Below are 18,360 nucleotides of genomic sequence, written 5' to 3'. Positions count from 1 at the left end.
TGAACCATGAATCTGGAGAGGTGGAGAAATGCAGAGATGATGTATCATTTGATGTCTTACTGTAAATTATTCGCCAAAAGTTTGAGTTTTTTCTTTGGCTGCTTGCAGAAGGATCTTTCATTGAGTTTTTTAGTATTTTTTTTTAGCTCGAGAAATCTGAATTTTGTACAGCTTCTTTTGTGTGAGAAGCAATAAATAGGCATCCTTCCTCTTATCAACCCCAGACTGAATGTAACAACAATAGGCCAGAGAAAGCACAGATTTTGCATTAATGCAGGCTTTATCAAACCAAGGCTTAGATGGTTTAAATGAGTTGGTCCTTTGCTTTCTAGGAGATCGGAGAAGAATGGAGCCTAGCTTCTGAATCAAATTGTCATAACTTAGTAGGGGATCTTGGGCGGAAGAGGGGTTTGAGAAGATAGCACAGGATTGTTGAAAAGCATCATGCTTTAGCTGACCTTTCAGCTGGAGTTAAGTTGGATAGACCATTTAAGATGACGGCCATGTTGTTCAAGAGTCAAACATTTTACTAGAGAGCTCATCAGGTGGTGTCCCTTTATATGAGGCAATACCACCTGTAAAGATATAGGGAAATTATCCCTTTCTAAATATGGTAGGACTCTAAAGTTAATGACCCTATCAATAAGAGTGGGGCAGGCCAGCATGTAATCTATAATGCTAGATTTGTTCCTGCCATAAAGATGTATTCACCAGGATAGTCCCCACGTGAAAAGCCATTTAATACATTAAGGCCTAGCATAAATATGGCTTTTCTAAACGAAGTCTGGCATAATTTGAGTATTGATCTTTAGACAACTGTAAGAAGGGGAAATTCTCAAGAATCCCCTTCGGCTTACCCAAAAGAGTCTTATATTTGGTCTCTATATGTAGGTCATCAGGTCCTAGGCAGGCACCTAGTCCCCGATCCGCAGGACCATAGCTTCTGGGTGGTCCAAGATTAAAAGTGAAACATATTGTTCGAAGGACTTCCAGATACCTTCGATGGCTGATTTCTTGCTTTGTGGGGGCAAATAAGCATTTATAATAATCATACTGCCACCCTCCCAGGATAGAAGGACTGCCATAGCATGCTGGGAGAGGGGAAATTTTTCCAGATACTTGACATTAAATTGCATTGAAATGAATAAACCCGGTCCACCCTTTTCTTTCAAGATACTTTGAACTCTAGATTCTGATGTAATACTCTGAGAATGGACAATGAAGTGGTACATTCTTGATGTTTGCCACACATTGACATTCTGTATAGATCATATTAATTCTTTCACATAAGAAGAGGGGGTTGTTTGCTTTTTTCTGTCTTTCTTTGTTATGAAAGAAAATTTCCATACCTATTATAATGACAGACTCGCCAACTTTTCAGATGCCAAATGAGATGATCTTTTACTGCTTCAGTTGGATCTTTGATTTCTTTTGAATTAATTGTATTCTGTGGTAAACATGACTCTTCTCAGCTTATGCTATGTTCACTTGTTTGATCAGTTTAAACTGATGACAGAATAGTCACTCCTTAAATTATGTCCATCACCCTTCTCTCTGTTGATTCTTCCCACTTCAGTTAAATAAAATTATACTCCTCGCTAAAAATATAGCTGATAATTCTATGAGCTTCCTTTCCAGTCAAATGCTATTTTCTCTGTAACACTGAATTATAGGCTGAGTTTTTTAGAAATGTCTAGAAAGAATACTATCTCTTCATCTACATTCTTATGAATATGTAAATTTTGATGAATCTTACAAATCAGCTGGAAATGATTAAAGGCCTTTGTAATACAGTGTTGTCTTTCATGCAGTCTCCAATACAGTGTTCTCTCTCATGCAGTCTCCTCAGGGATTAGTCAAATTGATCACTATATGCATATCATATTTTTTTTCCATTTTGTAATGAATTCGTCAGGAAAGACTGAGGCTTTTTGCACAATACATAAGTCTTGAAAAAAGAAAATTAACCTTTTGGAAGTAAATCTACATCTGATTACATAGGGTACAGTCACAAGAAATGTTGAAACAAGGACATTGACTTAAAAAAAACAGGCCTCTGTTTTAACTGTAAACTGCCCCTAAATTTTTCTTGGTGTGATTCTCTGTTGTGAAGGTTGGTCCTCATAGAGAGCAATGGAGATCAGCGGTGGATAGAGGCACCATAACATGGCCCCCCGAAGTCCAATATCTTTGAAACTTGGGGGGTTGTGAGAGGAGAGTTAGGAGAGGATCCCCTGCAGGTTTGGTGCATCCACCTAGGAACACCCCTCCCCCAATAGGGAACCCCTTCCCCATAGGGAACCCCTTCCCCATAGGGAACAATGGAGATTGGCGGTGGATAAGGGCACCTTCTTGGGGGGGGGCATAACATGGCCTCCCAAAGTCCAATTTTTTTGAAACTTGGGGGGTCTTGAGAGAACAAGTAAGAGTAGGTCCCTTGCAAATTTGGTGTATTTTGCTTGCAAAATGCCACCCCTAGCCACCTAGAAAGCCCCACTAGCAGCAGAAGCACTGTTTCCTCTTGGAGTTCCTTAGGAACGGCAAGGGAAAGACTTGCTTTGGCAATCCCAAATTGCTTCAGCAATGCTGAGGCTGATTTGATAATGCCAGAACATCCTGAATCGGGCCCAATCCGGGTTAAAAACTCGGATCTGGAACCTGAAGCGCACATCCCTAGTGCATATTGTTTATCCTTTCTTTGGCCCTATCATGACTGCTTCACTGTTTTCATTATTCTGGTGTGGCTCTGCTATGTTTTCTCTCCCGCTCACAACTTTGGCAGTTTTGGTCAGTTCCTTTTCCTGCACTATAGCAGTAGTCTCAGATTTTTTTCTGAATGGCAATTTCTGTTCCTTGACTACCATATCTTACACCTCTAAGTGAGTAAGAGTTTCTACTGAGGCTGTAGCAGGATTTGAAACCTTCTTTTGCTATTGATTACTCACATGCTTTAAACTTTCTTCTTCCAAAGACATTTAAAATAGAGATGTAACTTCTTGTTAACTTTTTGTACTTCTCCGGTACTTTATTTTTAGTGTACAGCACTTCCACCTGTGGAATGAGGACACTGTGGCTTTCTAACCTATGCGCCCCCCCCCCCCATTCATAGAGTTTCACAATGTTAATGTGTCCAATGCCCTGGCAAGGATTCCTTACCAGGGGGAGGCTTTCAGCTCTCAGGTCTCACCACGCTATCGGTTGTATTAGTTGTTTAGGCTCCAAGACAGACTTGGCAGTACCCTTACACATCCCTTCCTTGGTAGGTTGGTAGAAGCTATGACACTTTTCCTTGAGTGTAGGACTGTTCAATGCCCTTTACATAGCACAGTTCTCCCCACCAGAGCGCTGTTTTTTCCTTGACAACAAGAAGCTAAGCATCAGTTGGGAAGATGGTCCTCTATAGTTTCTTACTTTGAGAACTTCACACCCACTTCCTTCAATAAATGAGCTTGCTACTCTTCCCATATGGGACTACACAGAAGCCACAAAGGTGAACACAGAAGCCACAAAGGTGAACTCAGTTACACTTACCTGTAACTGTTGTTCCTTGAGTTGTCTTCTGTGCAGACACAAATCCCTCCCTCCTACACCACTGTGAACTCTCTGGAATCTTAGTTTCTGGGAGATCTCTATCGGAGGCATGGAAAGAACTGAGGGAATAACGCCCCTCCTGGTCATGTGATGCTTTTGGCAAGAAAGTGCGAAAGGGAGAAGGAATGCTCATAGTTGTCTAGAAAGCTCTGGAAATCTTCTCCTTGACTGGTCTACATATGTGTAGTCCCAATATGTGCCTGCACAGAAGACCACTCGACAAACAAGTGTTTGTCTTAGGAAACTGTTTTTCCTAAGACAGGGTTCCCCAGTGTGGCGCTCATCAGTAGTTGCCCCAGCAACTTCCTAAGCTTTTTTAGAAAGTAGGTGGGGCTGCTGTAAGGCAGAGATTACCATTGGCTGCCTTCATATAAATGAAAAGGGATTTCCATGGATGCAGTAGCAGTTACAGCAGCTGAAAGATTAGGAGGACTAGTAAGCACTCAGGCTTCTGGTTCCATTCCACCTTCAGGCTTTCCTTCTTTTTATTCCCCCGTTTCTTTGTCCCTTTCCCCTTCTTGGACTTTCCTTCATTTTTTTTAATTTCCTTTCTACAATTTGTTTGTAAAGAAATGAGGGAGGGAATTGTGTTTGGCTCCATCTCCTTTGGCAGCCATTTTGGAGTGGCTCTCACCACTCCCTTTCAAAATTACAAAGGTCTCTGCAGGTTCAAATGTTGGGAATTGTGTTTGGCTCCACCTCCAGCAGTAGCCATTTGAAGTTAGGCTCCCCCTCTTTGGCAGCCATTTTGGAGTGGCTCTCACCACCCCCTTTTGAAATTCCAAAGGTCCCTGCAGGCTCAAATGTTGAAAACCAATGTCCGAAGACTTTGAGAATAAGGGAGCTGTACTGTCTCAAAGTGTGTCTGGGCAAACATAGGAAACTCAACTCAGCTGAACAGAAGCTTATGCAAATTTCTTTTAATATTTTCTTAAGCCCTCATCCTAGCCCCATTTCATTCTAAGAACAGTGCCCAGCTCTTGGCCTCCATTGGAAGTACAGTTGAGTGCGGTAGCTGCAACAGCTTGCAGAGTCTATAAAGGGAGTGTGCTACAAACATTGCAGTGCCTGAGGCTGACTATATGTGAACACAGTTCCTTCCTCAAAGGATAAAGTAGTTCTGTGCAAAAAACTCTTAACCAACTAAGGGCAAAAGAACTCCTGGGCATGAGCAGCGGGCCTTCTCTTTTAAAGGAAATGCATCTTTGCCCGGCAAATGTTATGGAGTCTGGGGTCCTGTACGTCACATCAGTCTCTGTAAGGGTGACAGTGACTCTTCAGATGCCATGGCTCTTTATTTGTATCCTTTCTCCTTTATTTGTAGCCTTTCTCCCCAATGAGATCCCAAAGTGGCTTATATCATTCTCCTCTCCTCCATTTTATTCTCACAACAACCCTGTGAGATAGTAGAAAGGAGCAAGTAGCACCTATAAGGCTAACAAAATTTGTGGTAGGACATGGTCTTTCGTGAGTCATAGTTCACTTTTTCAGATACAGAAATATGTATCTGTATCTTGGAAAGTGGAGTGATTTCAGATGCCGAATGACAATAGCTGGTGAATGGTAATAGCAGGTGTAATTGAATAAGGTGGGGTATGCAGAAGGGTAGTGGGTGTGGAGAAATCAGCATTGATAATGAGACAGGAAGCCTAGGTCTCGATTCAATCCAGGTCAGTGTGTTGTCTTGAGCTTTGTTATCAGTTGCAATTCAGCAATTTCTAATCTCCCTTTGAAATTCCTCTGCAGAGTAACTGCTACTTTTAGATCAGCAACTGAATGTCCTGGAAGGTTGAAATGTTCCCCCACCTGTGAGGTAGATTAGGCTGAGACCTAAAGTACACGAGGACGCTCAAGTGAAGGGAGACGCAATGTTAGCCGGGAAGCGTAGTTTGAATTCCATCTCTCTCTACAGAGCCAGCCAAGATTGCTCCTCAGAGGGTTTATTAATTTCACCTCTCTACAGAGCTGACAAAGATCGCTTTTCAGAGGATTTGTTAATAATTGACAGCCTTGGGGGAGGCAAAGAGGAAATTAACATGTTCCATGATCTGTGGATACTTAAATCTGGAGTGTGGAACGATGAATGGACAACACAGATCTTCCTACATACATGAAAAATGGCCCAGGTTTGCAGAAAAATCTGAAATCTAAACAAAAATGCATTTGGGGGGGGGGGAGTTAAAAACTCCAAAATGATAAAAAGAGAAGATGTAGTTTTAATTAGATGTCCTCATTGGCTGTTGCTAGGCAACCATGACAGTTTAGCCAGCATTCCAGGCATGGTTTCTGTCAGTAAAAGGCAGAGGGAGAGGGCAGTGCCCTTTCAAGGGCTGTTTTGGACTTTGAAGGAGGACATTTGGGGCCAGGCTCAGAAACAACCACCAGGCAAGTTGATACCTCAAGACTTGCATGACTCACTGAGGCTTGGCTCTTGCCCTCTTTGTGCTATGTCTACTTTTGCCATGTGGATGCTGGACTACCTGAAAATATTAATCAATGCAGCATATTCCAGTAATTCCAAGAGTACAAGGGGAAGTCTTGTGATGCTTATATCACCTTTTATCCATTTTTTGTCCATCCGTCTCCCCATTAATTTTAACAGTGTTGGTTCAGTTTGAAAGACTGTGTTGTAGTTAACAGAAGCAAATAGGTAAAACCCTAACAGGTTTTCCTCTTGTTTCTCTCACAGGTGTCTGAGTAACCAATACGTTTGACTTGCATTCTCTGAATCTCATTAACCTAACATGCAGCATGTAGTGGAGAGAATTCATCTTTAGAGATACTTCTTCACAGCTCTAGTTGAATCTATTATCATTTTGTTCTTAGAACTTAGAAAGGAGGTAGAAACAATAAAAAAGGGTTGGATTATCCACTAGAAATTCAATTCTAAATCTTTTCCATCTAATTTTGATCTTGGTGGCCCATAATCAGATTTTAATTTACACAGTTCAAATGTGCCTTTTTAGAGCCCTTCAATTTCTTTTTCTCTTTAGAAATAAAACATTAGGTAACCTTATTAGTGCATATGTACATATTTGAGTGTGTACAGAGATGTAAAATTTCTGAAAATGTTGAAGCCATGGAGTGGGGGGAATATAAATACCATACAGTGCAATCCTAAACAGAGTTAACACCATTCTAAGCCCATTGAAATAAATGGGTTTAGAAGGGTATAACTCTGCTTAGGATTGTACTGAATATACCCAGTACTGCAGAGAGAAATCACTGCAAACTGCTACAGTCTGTATTACCTCAGGGAATCTTAGTTTTTGTCATCTGAGATGTAGAAAAAAATAAAAGTTGAAAATAAAAAACAGCTTTAGAAAGTATATGATTTGGACATAAGCAGTCTCATGTAGTCGCAAAGCTAAATGTGTGTTTGGATGTCAAGTTAAACCCTATAACATTAATAACACTGAATTCCTTAAAGTAAAGCATTTTAATTAATGCTAAAATTATTTTTATTTTTTATTTAAACAGTGAATGTATCATTCTCTAATTTTATACTTTGTCTTGTACAAAAATCTTCATACTACATATTTTAAGTAACACCTTGTCTTTAAAAAAAATTCACTGATTTCAGAGAAAATGTTATAGATGCTGATTTCAGAGCTCCCCATAATTTCCAATTTTTTCATTTGAATAATTGAATTAAGTACCTAGAGGAAAAAGCTTTTTCCTAATGTTTCCATATTTCATCTATATTTTCACATCTCTGTGAATATGTGCGGTTTATACAGTTTACAACTACTACATACCCTGAAATTTTGTAATCTGTTTCTTGTGTCTACATCTCACTGCCTGGGTGAGGGGGGATATCCTGCCTGCTTATGTTAATGATTTGTTTATTTTTGTGTAGACAGTGCATGTGTATTATATCTTCCCATCCCTTCTTCCCCTCAGTTGCTTGCGTGATTGATTTCTATTATATTTTCTGTTCATGTTGCACCCGGATAGAATGTGAGAAACGGTCAAAATTTTGTGTGATTTCAAAGGTTACAGTATGCTTTGAAAGAGTTCTTTTAATGTCATCTACATCAGCTTCACTGGTTCATTATATTTCATAATTTTCTTACCATGTAACTTATATTCTTAATTGCTATTTTATAGTATTATTGAAGTATCAGAACAATGCACAGAGTCCTAGATGTATGTCCAGCTTCTTGGTGACTACATTCGGGTAAGGATAGGTCTGTCTGCCTTACCATAGGTGCTTGCAAAAAAGTGGGGTGTGTGTATAAAGGCAACTGTCTTGGTGTTAGTTAAAATGAGGCTGTAGAAAAAGTGGCAAAAACGTGGCTCTTTTTGGAGTGCACACAGATAGTCAGGATGGCATACTTGTGATATTCAGGTACCTTTAGAATATATGGCAGATTTGAATTTTTGTTTGCTTCACCATCTTCTGTTAAAGCAATTCTCTTCATATGTACAGACTCCTCCCCCTCTTTCATTTCCTTTGCTAGATCTGCAGCTGTAATAAGACTTTGACCCCTCCCTCCGTTTCCTTAGTTTTATTACTCTGAGATGAATATACTTATTGCTGTAGTATATTAGCCTTTGTTTTATGTTGTTTTTTGCAGATTTGTTTGCAAGATACTCTTCTTCATCCCCACAAAAGTATATTTTCTTGCAAAATTACATTGCTATATGATGTGCAGGATTTGAGTAGAGTAGCACCTTAGCGATCAATAAGATTTTCAGGATAGAAGCTTACAAGAGTCAAAGCTCCCTTATTCAGATACGTTCTTCAAATATCTGAAGAAGGGAGGTTTCAAATGCTTATCTTGCATCTGAAAATCTTGTTGGTCTCTAAAGTGCTAAGGTGCTACTGGACTCAAATCCTGTTTTTCCGTTGCAGTCCAATCGGAAACTATGCTATATGATGTGTTTGCATTAAAGTCCTCTTACAGGAACTCAATTGGTCTCTTTCATTTCACCTTCCTGACTGCTCAGCTGATTTTCAAGCTTGGCATAGATTCTTAAGGACAGTCTTCACATCTACTGTCACCTGTGCGTCATCACTCCCCTTCATTACATTGAAGGTCATGTTTCAGCGCTACCTGAGAGTTAAGCTACAAGAGATGAATTACATGAGAAGGAGCATGTGAAGGGAGTCTCAGTGTTATTTGGGAAGCTGAGGTTTAAAAGAGATTGTTAGGCTTTGTCAATTTCTCCTCTCTACAGATACAGGGAGATTGCTGCTCAGAGGGTTTGTTTATTTCCAATTCACCTCTTAGAAGGGGAGGTGAAACTGACAGAGCCTTTGGGAGGCAAAACAGAAATTAACAAACCCTCTGAGCAGCATCTCCCTGGTTCTGTAGAGAGGGGAAATTGACAATGCCTTCTGATCTCTTTTAAAACTCAGCTTCCCAGCTAACATTGCAACTCCCTTCATGTGCTCCTCCTCTTGTAATTTGTCTCTTGTAGCTTGGCTCTTAGTTTGCTGGCATAGCCTATTATGGGTAGGCTTTGCCACAGAAAAGTGGCAGGTAATCTGTGGGAAGACATGATCGGGGAAGGAGCATAGGCTCAGCTTTTGGCTTTTTTATTTTATGCGTTTATATACCACACTCTCCAATTAAAAACTCATGAGGCTGTTTACAACAATAAAATCTGTGTAGTGTAATAGTTAGAGAATCACACTAGGTCACTTAATACCCCATTCTGCTATAAAACTTATTGGGTAAGTTTTGAGGATAAAAATAGAGGAGTATCCCACCCTGAGCACCTCAGAGGAAGGACATGATAAAAATTGAAGGATAAAAAAAATTAAATCAATGAACAATGCAAATACAGCTACTGTGCATCTACCAAGATTATTTGGTAGAAGCTTTTGGTAGAAGGGTTTGCTATATTTTCATTATTTTGCTTTTCAGAGTTTGCGAATGTTGTCATTTACTGAAAGAATTCTTTCTCGGGTCTTAGCCATGAAAAGGCAACATTCCAGGGTACGTCTCTTTCCATTTTAAACTCAGATACAATCTTTTCCATTGCTCCTTACCCTTCTCCCTACCCCCCACCCCAGCTCAAGATCCTTAGTTTTTACCAGGGACTATCAGCTGTTTGGCATTCGAACCAGCTCTGGTTGACCTGCATAACTTTCAGCCTGCCTTGCTTTAAATAGAATTCTTCCCAGTCTTGCCTAAACTGCTTTGTGGATTCTTTTTTACCAAGCACCACTCCAATTAGCAAAGTGACAGTGACTGTAATTTCAAAGGACTGCCAATATCATGCTGAGATTCTCAGTATATTAACTATTCTCAAATCCTGTAATCATGCTGTAACCAGAAGAAAAAATATTTCAGCACTGGGATCAGGTGGCTTCCTTCTTGGCATTGTGAAGTACTTATTTATTTAAAATTTTAATATACCTCCCTTTCTCCAGGGCATCTTTGGACACAAAACAGTTGTGTTCTTATAATCAGATAGCTGGTTCATAAAGAGGCCATTTTTAAAATGATTGTGATTTTTAGAACCAAAAGGCATCCAAAGAACGTTTTATTCTTTTATTTAAAAGAAGTAGAGTTTGAAATTGTCTAGATCTTGTATTGGTAAATCACAAAATGGTATGAATCTGTACTAAAATTGGTTAATTTTGTTTTGGAAATTCACCAGTTTTATATAAATTGAGAAAAATTCCATAGCTTAGAAATTGGTCATGGTATTTAAGAATTAGAACACGTCTCAAGGAATCAAGCTTTCCAGTCTTTGCTACACCATCTCTGTAATGGTGAGTGATGCTACTAATGTAATTGTAAACATTCCTTCACTTTTAATTTGGCTAGATCCTATATCAATTGCCTTACCTCACTGTAGTCTTCAGTGGTAGTAGGCTCTTAGCCAGTGCCAAGTGTCTAGAGACTATATGTGCTAATGGCATCTCTGAAAACTGTTGTACTGTTTTGTCCTTCCCAAAGGACATGAGCGCTGTATAAATAGCACAGAATAATCATCATTATTGATGTGTGATATTCTGCTATTTCTGTTTATGTTTGCTCTGTCATTGTCAAGTCAGCAATATAGTACTGTATGGTTTCAAGCTAATTTATCAGCTTTTAGATTGTAGATTTTAGCACTAGTTCTGGATTTTACATACCACCTTTTATTTCTGCTTGTAACTTTTTAATATAAACCGCTTTCCTGATGCAAAGTGGTGCATAAATATTGTAAATAACTTTTCAGCCAGCTGGGATAAAGTAACCAGAAGGCAGGCTTCTTTAGGATTCACATTTGTAAGGCTACTGATGATCATTACTTTGGCTAAGGCATTTTTATATATTTCAATTTAAAATGAACCTGTGATGCTCCTATTACTGATTCTGTACTCTGTAAATTAAATTATTACCAAGCTTTTAAAAACTGTGCATTTTTGTCCTTCCACCTGTCTCTACTATTCTCTTAATGTGACTCTTACAGAAGAAAAAGTGTAGTAAGTGTGACCTCTTTAGTAAGCCTTCAGTATATTAACATATATCATTCACATTTTTAAGGACACTATGGAAAATCCTTAAAACACTATGAATGCTAGAAAAATCAGCAGCTGTTAAACACAAAGGCTCCCATTATAAAAATATCATATTTCTGAGTAGTCTTCCTTGACAGCCGTGGGGTTGTATGGGTATATTTTCTGGCTTGGGAAGCAGTGTTAGGTGGAAAAGGTAATCAGAGAAAAGGATTTCAGTTCCCCATTTGGAAATCGTACACATGTGCTGCAAAGAATACTGAGTCCTTTTTTTTTTGTTTCTTATGTTTCAACAGGGCAGAGTTTAGGGTATGGATTTGTTAACTATATTGATCCAAAGGATGCAGAGAAAGCCATTAACACTTTAAATGGACTCAGACTCCAGACCAAAACCATAAAGGTAAGAGAATACAAAGAGTATTTTTGCTAAATTCAGGAAGAAGAGTGTAGTTAAGACAGTGCCTGGCTATCTCACCACTGTTTTATTCTGGACAGCCCAAAGAGTGCAGCTAGCTCTTATTTTAGAACAAAGGAAAGATATATAGCAGGTGGCATTTTTGTTCTTTTCAAACTGCTTCTATTTTGTCCATTAAAAAGCAAACAAGCAGAAAAAGATTATTACAGGATTTCAGGTCAGGTTGTCAAACCCAGCATTAGAAAATAATCCATAAAAATAGTAGCAGAATTTTTAAAGGCCTGTTTGCCAGATGGCTACTATCCAGGGTTTGTCACCCATTGTCTCATCATGAGATTACTGGGCATTCCATAGGCATCTGATCCTCAAGGTACATATGGTAATTACCCTCAAGTAAATATGATCAAATACTACTTTCTGTTAAATCAAATACTAGATTTTAGTAGCACATTGATCTCACTCAAATGTTTTTTGTTGCTAAATTTGTTGCCAGAAACCCAAACTTCCTTCAGGAAACCAAAATATAGTAATGATATATTCTCCATCATTCCATTAGCTTTCCGGTACTGTAGTTCATCATGGGAGAAATTGTATAGGCAGTAATATTGTCCCTATTTTGGAGAGGTTCCCCCCAGTGCTAACTGAATTGTAAGTCATAAGCATGTTGTATTGAATACAGATATACCAGTTATTTAATATGTGTTCTGTTTTTTAGCATATTCTTTCAAAATCAGTTTAAAGGAGGGCAGGTGCCAACATTAGTGTCTTTTCCTCAGTATGAATTGCTTAATCCCCTTAAGTTATATATTTCACTTAAATAAGTTAGCATGAAATAGCAAAACAAACTCATCAAGTGCCAAGTATTAAAATATAATAGTAAGCCAGCAACTTATGTGTCAACCACCAGGTTCAAGTTTAGGTTTAAGTTGCTTCCTTTGCATGCTTGCAAAGGAAAAACAACAAAGAACAAAGATCTGTAACAAAGAAAAAAAATCCCAATCCCTACAACCTGTGTTTTATTCATTCCAGCTTGCTTTAAATTGAGAATCATGGTGGTTTTAGTACTGTACTCACTTTTGTGTGTGATTGTTCTCCTTGAAGGCTTGGTAATTTTTTCCACTATATTTTAATTGTTTTCTGGTTCTAACGCTATAGACTTCAACTAGCAGGGAAAGCACCTGGTGGTAGGCAGAATCCTAAAACTCAGAATGTTATCAGCTAGTGTTTGTCGTTTTGATATTTTGATATCCATCAAATGCTTGTATACAGAGAAATGTGCTAAGATTAGGCTTTCATTTTATATACGTGACCCGTGAAAGATTTCAGTGTTCCAGTGAAATATTATGAGAGACTGAAATGCTTTGATGCTCTCAATGACCTTTCCATATTTTTATGAGGGAAAAAATGTTTCTTGTTTCTCAACTTTATTTAATTCAAATATTTTGATAGACTCTGAAAGTGAAGATTTGGGTCCTGGTGATGTAGAGTTTGTTGACTATAAGGTCATTCAGGAAAAGCACAGTTACACTGTCTAGCTCAAGTTGGGGGAATAACCTGCAGGAAACATTAAAATGGTTGATAAAAAAAAATCTTTTCCACTTTTGCAGTGAGTGACTCTGTTCTTGATGGTCAGTAGGTGACAGCAGAAAAGTCTAGGTTTTACCATTTCCGTTCATTTCTTCATTTACAGCCATTCTGTACTGTTGTAACTTTCTTCTCATGATCCAGCATTTTCTGTCAAAACTCACTAGAGAGGATTATGTTCATCCATTCCAGTTCTTCAGATTTACTTTTAACTTGGTCACATATGTATTAGGAAAGGGGGGAACGTCATCCTTTAATCAAATTGGCACAGACAGGAAAGTCCAAAAATGTAGTCTTAGCTACATTTTCACAGTGAACTTAGGATCTGCTTTGTGAAATTACAGGTTGCCTGGCTTGGTTTTAAATATTAACTGGATACTTCACTTTTTTAATTTTTAAAATTTTATTTGAGAAAAAATAGAAATAACAATAGAAAGCTGCATAGGAAATATAAGCAAGCTATAGAGCATAACTGAATTTCATACCGTTACACTTCCTTCATTTAATCTGTTATAAAAAAAAGAAAGGAAAAATAAACTGTAATACTTTTAGATAGAATATCTAGCAACATATTTTTAGGGTTTGGGGGGGAGGGGTTCAGCCCAAAGTGAGACTTTAAATTTTTTGTATTCAACATTATATTCATCCTCATAATATTTGGTATATTAACTTATTAGTTTAACTATTTAGCTTAGCTATTAATATTTTAATATTAATTGTACTTTCAAAATTTAATAAATTGACCTATTGTGTATATAGAAAATTCATCCAATCATACAAAAAGAACATAAGAACAATACTGAAAAAGAGAGAAAAATAGAATTTTTTATGACCTAGTTATATAAATCAACAATAATTTTAAGTAATAGATATATAAACTTCAAAATAAATTTTCCCTTCCATCTCCACTGTAATATTTCTGAGTTGAATATCTAATAACATATTTTTAGAGTTTATCACAAGGTGAAACGTTAAACATTTTATTTTCAACATTTTATTCAGCCTGATAATATTTAGTTCATTATCTTGTTAAACTATTCAGTTTAACTATTAGTCTATTTTAATATTAATTATGCATTCCAAATTTAATAAATTGCCTATTATATAAAGTTCATCCAATCATACAAAAAAACCCTCCACAGAAATAAGAATTGTATTGAAGAAGAGAGAAAATTCTGTAACAGTTATATAAGTCAACAATAATTGTAAATAACAGAATGTATAAGCTTCAAAATAAATCTCTATTTGTATTCCTTTTCTTCATGCCTTCTTCTGACTTGTGTATCTTGAATTGATTCTAGTAATTTGGCCAGTCTCTGAAAAGCCATATGATCATTGGATCATCTCGTTGGAAGAGGTTTCCTGGGTCAAAGTCACCTTGGATCTTCAGTCTCATACTAACCCTCGATATGCACTCTCTAAGTCAATATGGTCCAAAATTTCTCGTGTTCTGCAAAAACCTAGATTATTGCTTCTGAATTCCATTTCCAAAGTTCCCTTTCTTCAGTCTACTCTTATCAGTGGGCTTGCTTGTAATGCTTGTACTAGTTCAATTTTTTCTTGTATCTCTCACCTTGAAGTCTAATAAAAATAATTGCAGGTGTGATTTGAATTTAAATTTATGTGACCTAGAAGTATTATTCATAATTTGTTCTACCTTTGGCTAAATATGGGAAACAGAAATTGTACAGAAGTAGTGAGATAATAATGATCAAGTTGATACTTTTGTTGCAGTTTAATAGAAAGTGTGCAGTCTTGTGTGTGTGTTTTAAGCCACCTTTTTACCACAAAAAACACACACATCACAATAGGAAGAAGGCTAGACTAGAACTCTTGTGCAAGCTTTCTATAAAAAGTGAATTTTTAGGGAAGCATGATCTCCCAACTGTATTTTGAAGTAGTATATTACTCTATACATCAACCCCTAACAATGCATAGATCTATTGTGAAATAGGGGCACAGAAGTTTTTTTGTTTTTTCTTAATAATAGTCACCTTGATTGAACTAACAGCGCAATCCTATGGCCGGCCCCAACGCCGACGCGGCTGCACTGGTGGTGTGGCGGCGCCGCCGGGCCGGATCCTGTGCCAGCAAAGTGTGGCCGCAGCGGCGCCCGCAGCGGCGCAGAGATGCAATTTTGGAGAACCAGAAAGTGTTGTGGGCGGGTCTGATGCACGGCCGCCGCCAGGCGCAGCCAAAGGGCGCTGTTCCTGACAAGCGTCAGGGGGAGGGGCCAGGAAAGGCGCAGCCTATGGGCAGCACGCGATCCCGGCCAGGCCCCAGAGCAGCAGGCAAACCGCGCCCATGCCGGCAGACTGCCTCGGCTCGTGTGTCGGGCGGGGCTCGCAGTCGGGAAGGAGAGGGGTGGGCGTAGTCTGAGAAGCCTTTCCCCCGTTTGCCCAATGTAGCACCAAGTCCGTGGCGGCCGCGTCCAGAGAGGTTGGCATGGGACTGGCAGGCGCCCTGCCATGAGGAATCCAGGGCAGCAGCCAGTCTCTGGCAGCAGGGGACAGCCCCCAAGTGGCGCCGAAGGGGAGGGCTGGCCTGAGGCCACCACCAAGAGGCAGACACAGCGGGCCTGCCCCCTCGTCCCCATCCCAAGGCAAAGAACACAGACACCCATTGCACAGAAATCAGCCTTTATTATTATATCATCCCACCTCCCCCAGCAGACGTGAGGAAGGGGAGGCGTGTAGGAGAGCCGCCTGTGCAGCAAAACACCCCACCCCACCCCCAAGGCGGCAGCGGCAGTCACCGGGGAGGCCGGCGGCCGGACCCCCTTGGCCGTCCACGGGCCCGGCCTCTCGCACGCAACTGGGCCCGAGGGAGGGGTGCCTCTGGGGCGGGTCGAGCTGCTGCAGCGGGTAGGGCCGGAGGGTCGAGGATGGTGACGAGCCGCCCGAGCAGGGCTTCGGCACGGACTTGAGAGGCACACCCCACCCCTCCCAACAACCATGGCCTGTTGGCGTGGGAGGCTGGCAACTGCTCCACGGGATTGGATGCGAGGCAGGACGCCCTGGGGTGGAAGGTGTTGGAATGACCAATGGGGCTGCTGCAGACGCCCGAGGGGCTGGACCCACTCTGGGAGGCGGACGCTCATGGGACTGTGTTGCTGGGGCTGCGGCTGCGATGGGGGCGACCCTCCCCAGGCGCGCGAGACCTCCTGCCCGGGATATGGCATCCACCTGCCACCACCCTGGATTCTCCATTGGTGGGGGCTAGGGTTCCAGCGAGCGGACCGTTTGCCCTGCCATCTCCCGCCCCCTTGCAGCGGCAGCTCGCACCACCCTCTCCCTGGCTTATCGTGTGCCAGCTACTCTCCCCACCGGGGATTGATCCCCCTCCCCGCTCACATGCCCCGCCCCAACCCTCTACCTGGCCATAGATACAGGGGGGTTAGCCGTGTTAGCCTGTGGTAGCGAATTCAAAAAGGGTCCCGTAGCACCTTTACAACTATCCAATTTTATTGTGGCACAGGCTTCTGAGAATCAAGTTCTCTTCGGCAGATGGGTGGTACAGACACTGGTCAAATACAGAGGGGGGGGAGGAGGAGGGAGGGAGGGGCGGGGAGGCAAGACGGGGTGTGTCGGATACATTTGTGGCAATGTGCAGGTGGGGAGATGTGACGGGAGTGTTGGGGGAGGGGCGGAGGACGAAGTCAGACTCGCAGACACAGAAGACAGTTGTTGTACATCTCGTTTTATTGCACTGGAAAGAGCGGGCTTGCGTTTAGGCTGGCGAGGGAGCCGGAGCATTCCACACAGCCCTCCTTCCCGCTCGGAGGGGCGGGGCTGGGATGCAGGCCGCGGCGCAACGGTGCTTCCTGGGCTGCAGCCAACCGTCCGTCAGAGATGTTTGGGGAGGGCGGGGCGCGGGGGAGCAGCCATGCCCTGGACGTGCCTGTGGGGGGAAAAGACACGTGTGGGCTTTGCCTTGTTCCACTGGCAAGGCAAGCCCCACACTCCGCCATCCGGGGGGGGGGTTGCACATGGTCGAGGGCAGCAGCTGATGCCTGACGGTCTGGCGAGGATGCACTCAGCCTTGGGAAGCCTTTACCTTTATGGGAGGGAATGAGCTGGTCACAACAAACACCTGGCCACATGTGGTTTTCGAGGCGCCTGCCTCTGAGGCAGCCAGGGGCGGCCATGGTTGCCCCCCACCCCTGCTGGGCCTCACCCAAAGCGGCAAGTGAGCGGGTGGGTTCAGGTGAATGGGCGGTTTGCACTAATCTGCGGAATGCCCCCCCTCCTCCTCACCTGTCAGCGCTCCGTCGGTCATCACCAGGTGGGAGCGCCAGAGTCAGGGCACCTGCAAGGAAACGGGAGAGCATGCGGTTAATTTGCAAAGTGTCATTCCCTTCTGCCACGGAAGGGTTAGTTTGTTTGTGCTTAGTTAGAAGCAACTAGCATGCATGAGTCCAGTTAGCTGTTGAGTCATTCTTTCTATCACGTAGAAAGAGAGTTAGGCAGACATTTGCACCTCTTCCCCTTTATGTGAAGTTCCCCCAGTTTTTCGCAAAGTCCCCCGAGTGCATTCTGCGCCTGCCAACGTGAATGCCCTCAGCCCGTTTCGGTTTTCAAAGGGGCAATGCCACTCAGCAGACGGGCAGAGCCTCCGGCCGAGTGCTCACTTACCTGGGGGTTTGGGCGGCGCTGGCCGGATGTTTTGTAGGGCGCGGTCGCAGGTGATTGGGTGCAGAGAGGGGGGCTCATCCATGCCGGGCACGCACGCTGATTGGTCCCCGGGATAGTTCTCATCCTATGCTCCTTCGGGCCATAGGGGCGGGGCGGGGCGCTCAGAGAGGGGGCTGATTTTTTGCCGTTCCATGGACGCCTATGGGCTACGCCTTCTTTTTCCGTGGCGTAGCTTTTTTGCGCCGCTGTGGGCGTTCCCGCTTCTGGAGGAGCTTAGGGAGCGGACTAACTCCGACCCCGCCTTGCTCCCCGCCCCCCCCCTGCGTCGGCGTAGGGCTCTACGCCACTCCTGCGCCGCCGCCCGGGCGCCTGTGGCTTGCACCGGTGCTGGCCCGCCGGCGGGCCAGCGCCGCGTCCCAGCACGGGCGGAGGGCCACTTACGCGGGCGTATGGGCTAGATGCGCGGTCGCAAGCCTTAGTTCGGTTCCTGTTCACTTCCTCTGCCCTTCTTAGGATTGGGCTGCCCGATAGAGTTCAATTAACTCAAGTTATTTTAAAAATAAGGACAGTGAATAATCTGTATATAGAGAAATATATTGTCCAAATGTAAATGAAATATGGAAATTCACCAGTAGATTGTTTGCATCTAAGAAATATTTTGATAAACACCCACC

General features: G+C 42.1%; 1 protein-coding gene across 2 annotated transcripts in view; it reads left to right on the top strand.

Moving 5' to 3' along the window:
* The window catches only part of ELAVL4 (ELAV like RNA binding protein 4), a 149,878-nt gene that overhangs the window by 61,646 nt on the left and 69,872 nt on the right, over positions 1 to 18,360 (top strand). For both annotated transcript variants that reach the window (XM_054980239.1, XM_054980240.1), the window contains one exon: positions 11,350 to 11,453. In XM_054980239.1, coding sequence (XP_054836214.1) covers positions 11,350 to 11,453 — 104 coding nt within the window. The remainder of the gene's footprint in view (positions 1 to 11,349; positions 11,454 to 18,360) is intronic.

This window comes from Eublepharis macularius, chromosome 5, assembly GCF_028583425.1.
Source record: "Eublepharis macularius isolate TG4126 chromosome 5, MPM_Emac_v1.0, whole genome shotgun sequence".
Lineage (NCBI taxonomy): Eukaryota > Metazoa > Chordata > Lepidosauria > Squamata > Eublepharidae > Eublepharis > Eublepharis macularius.
The sequence above is the reverse complement of the archived record's forward strand: the minus strand, read 5'-3'. Positions and strand labels throughout refer to the sequence as shown.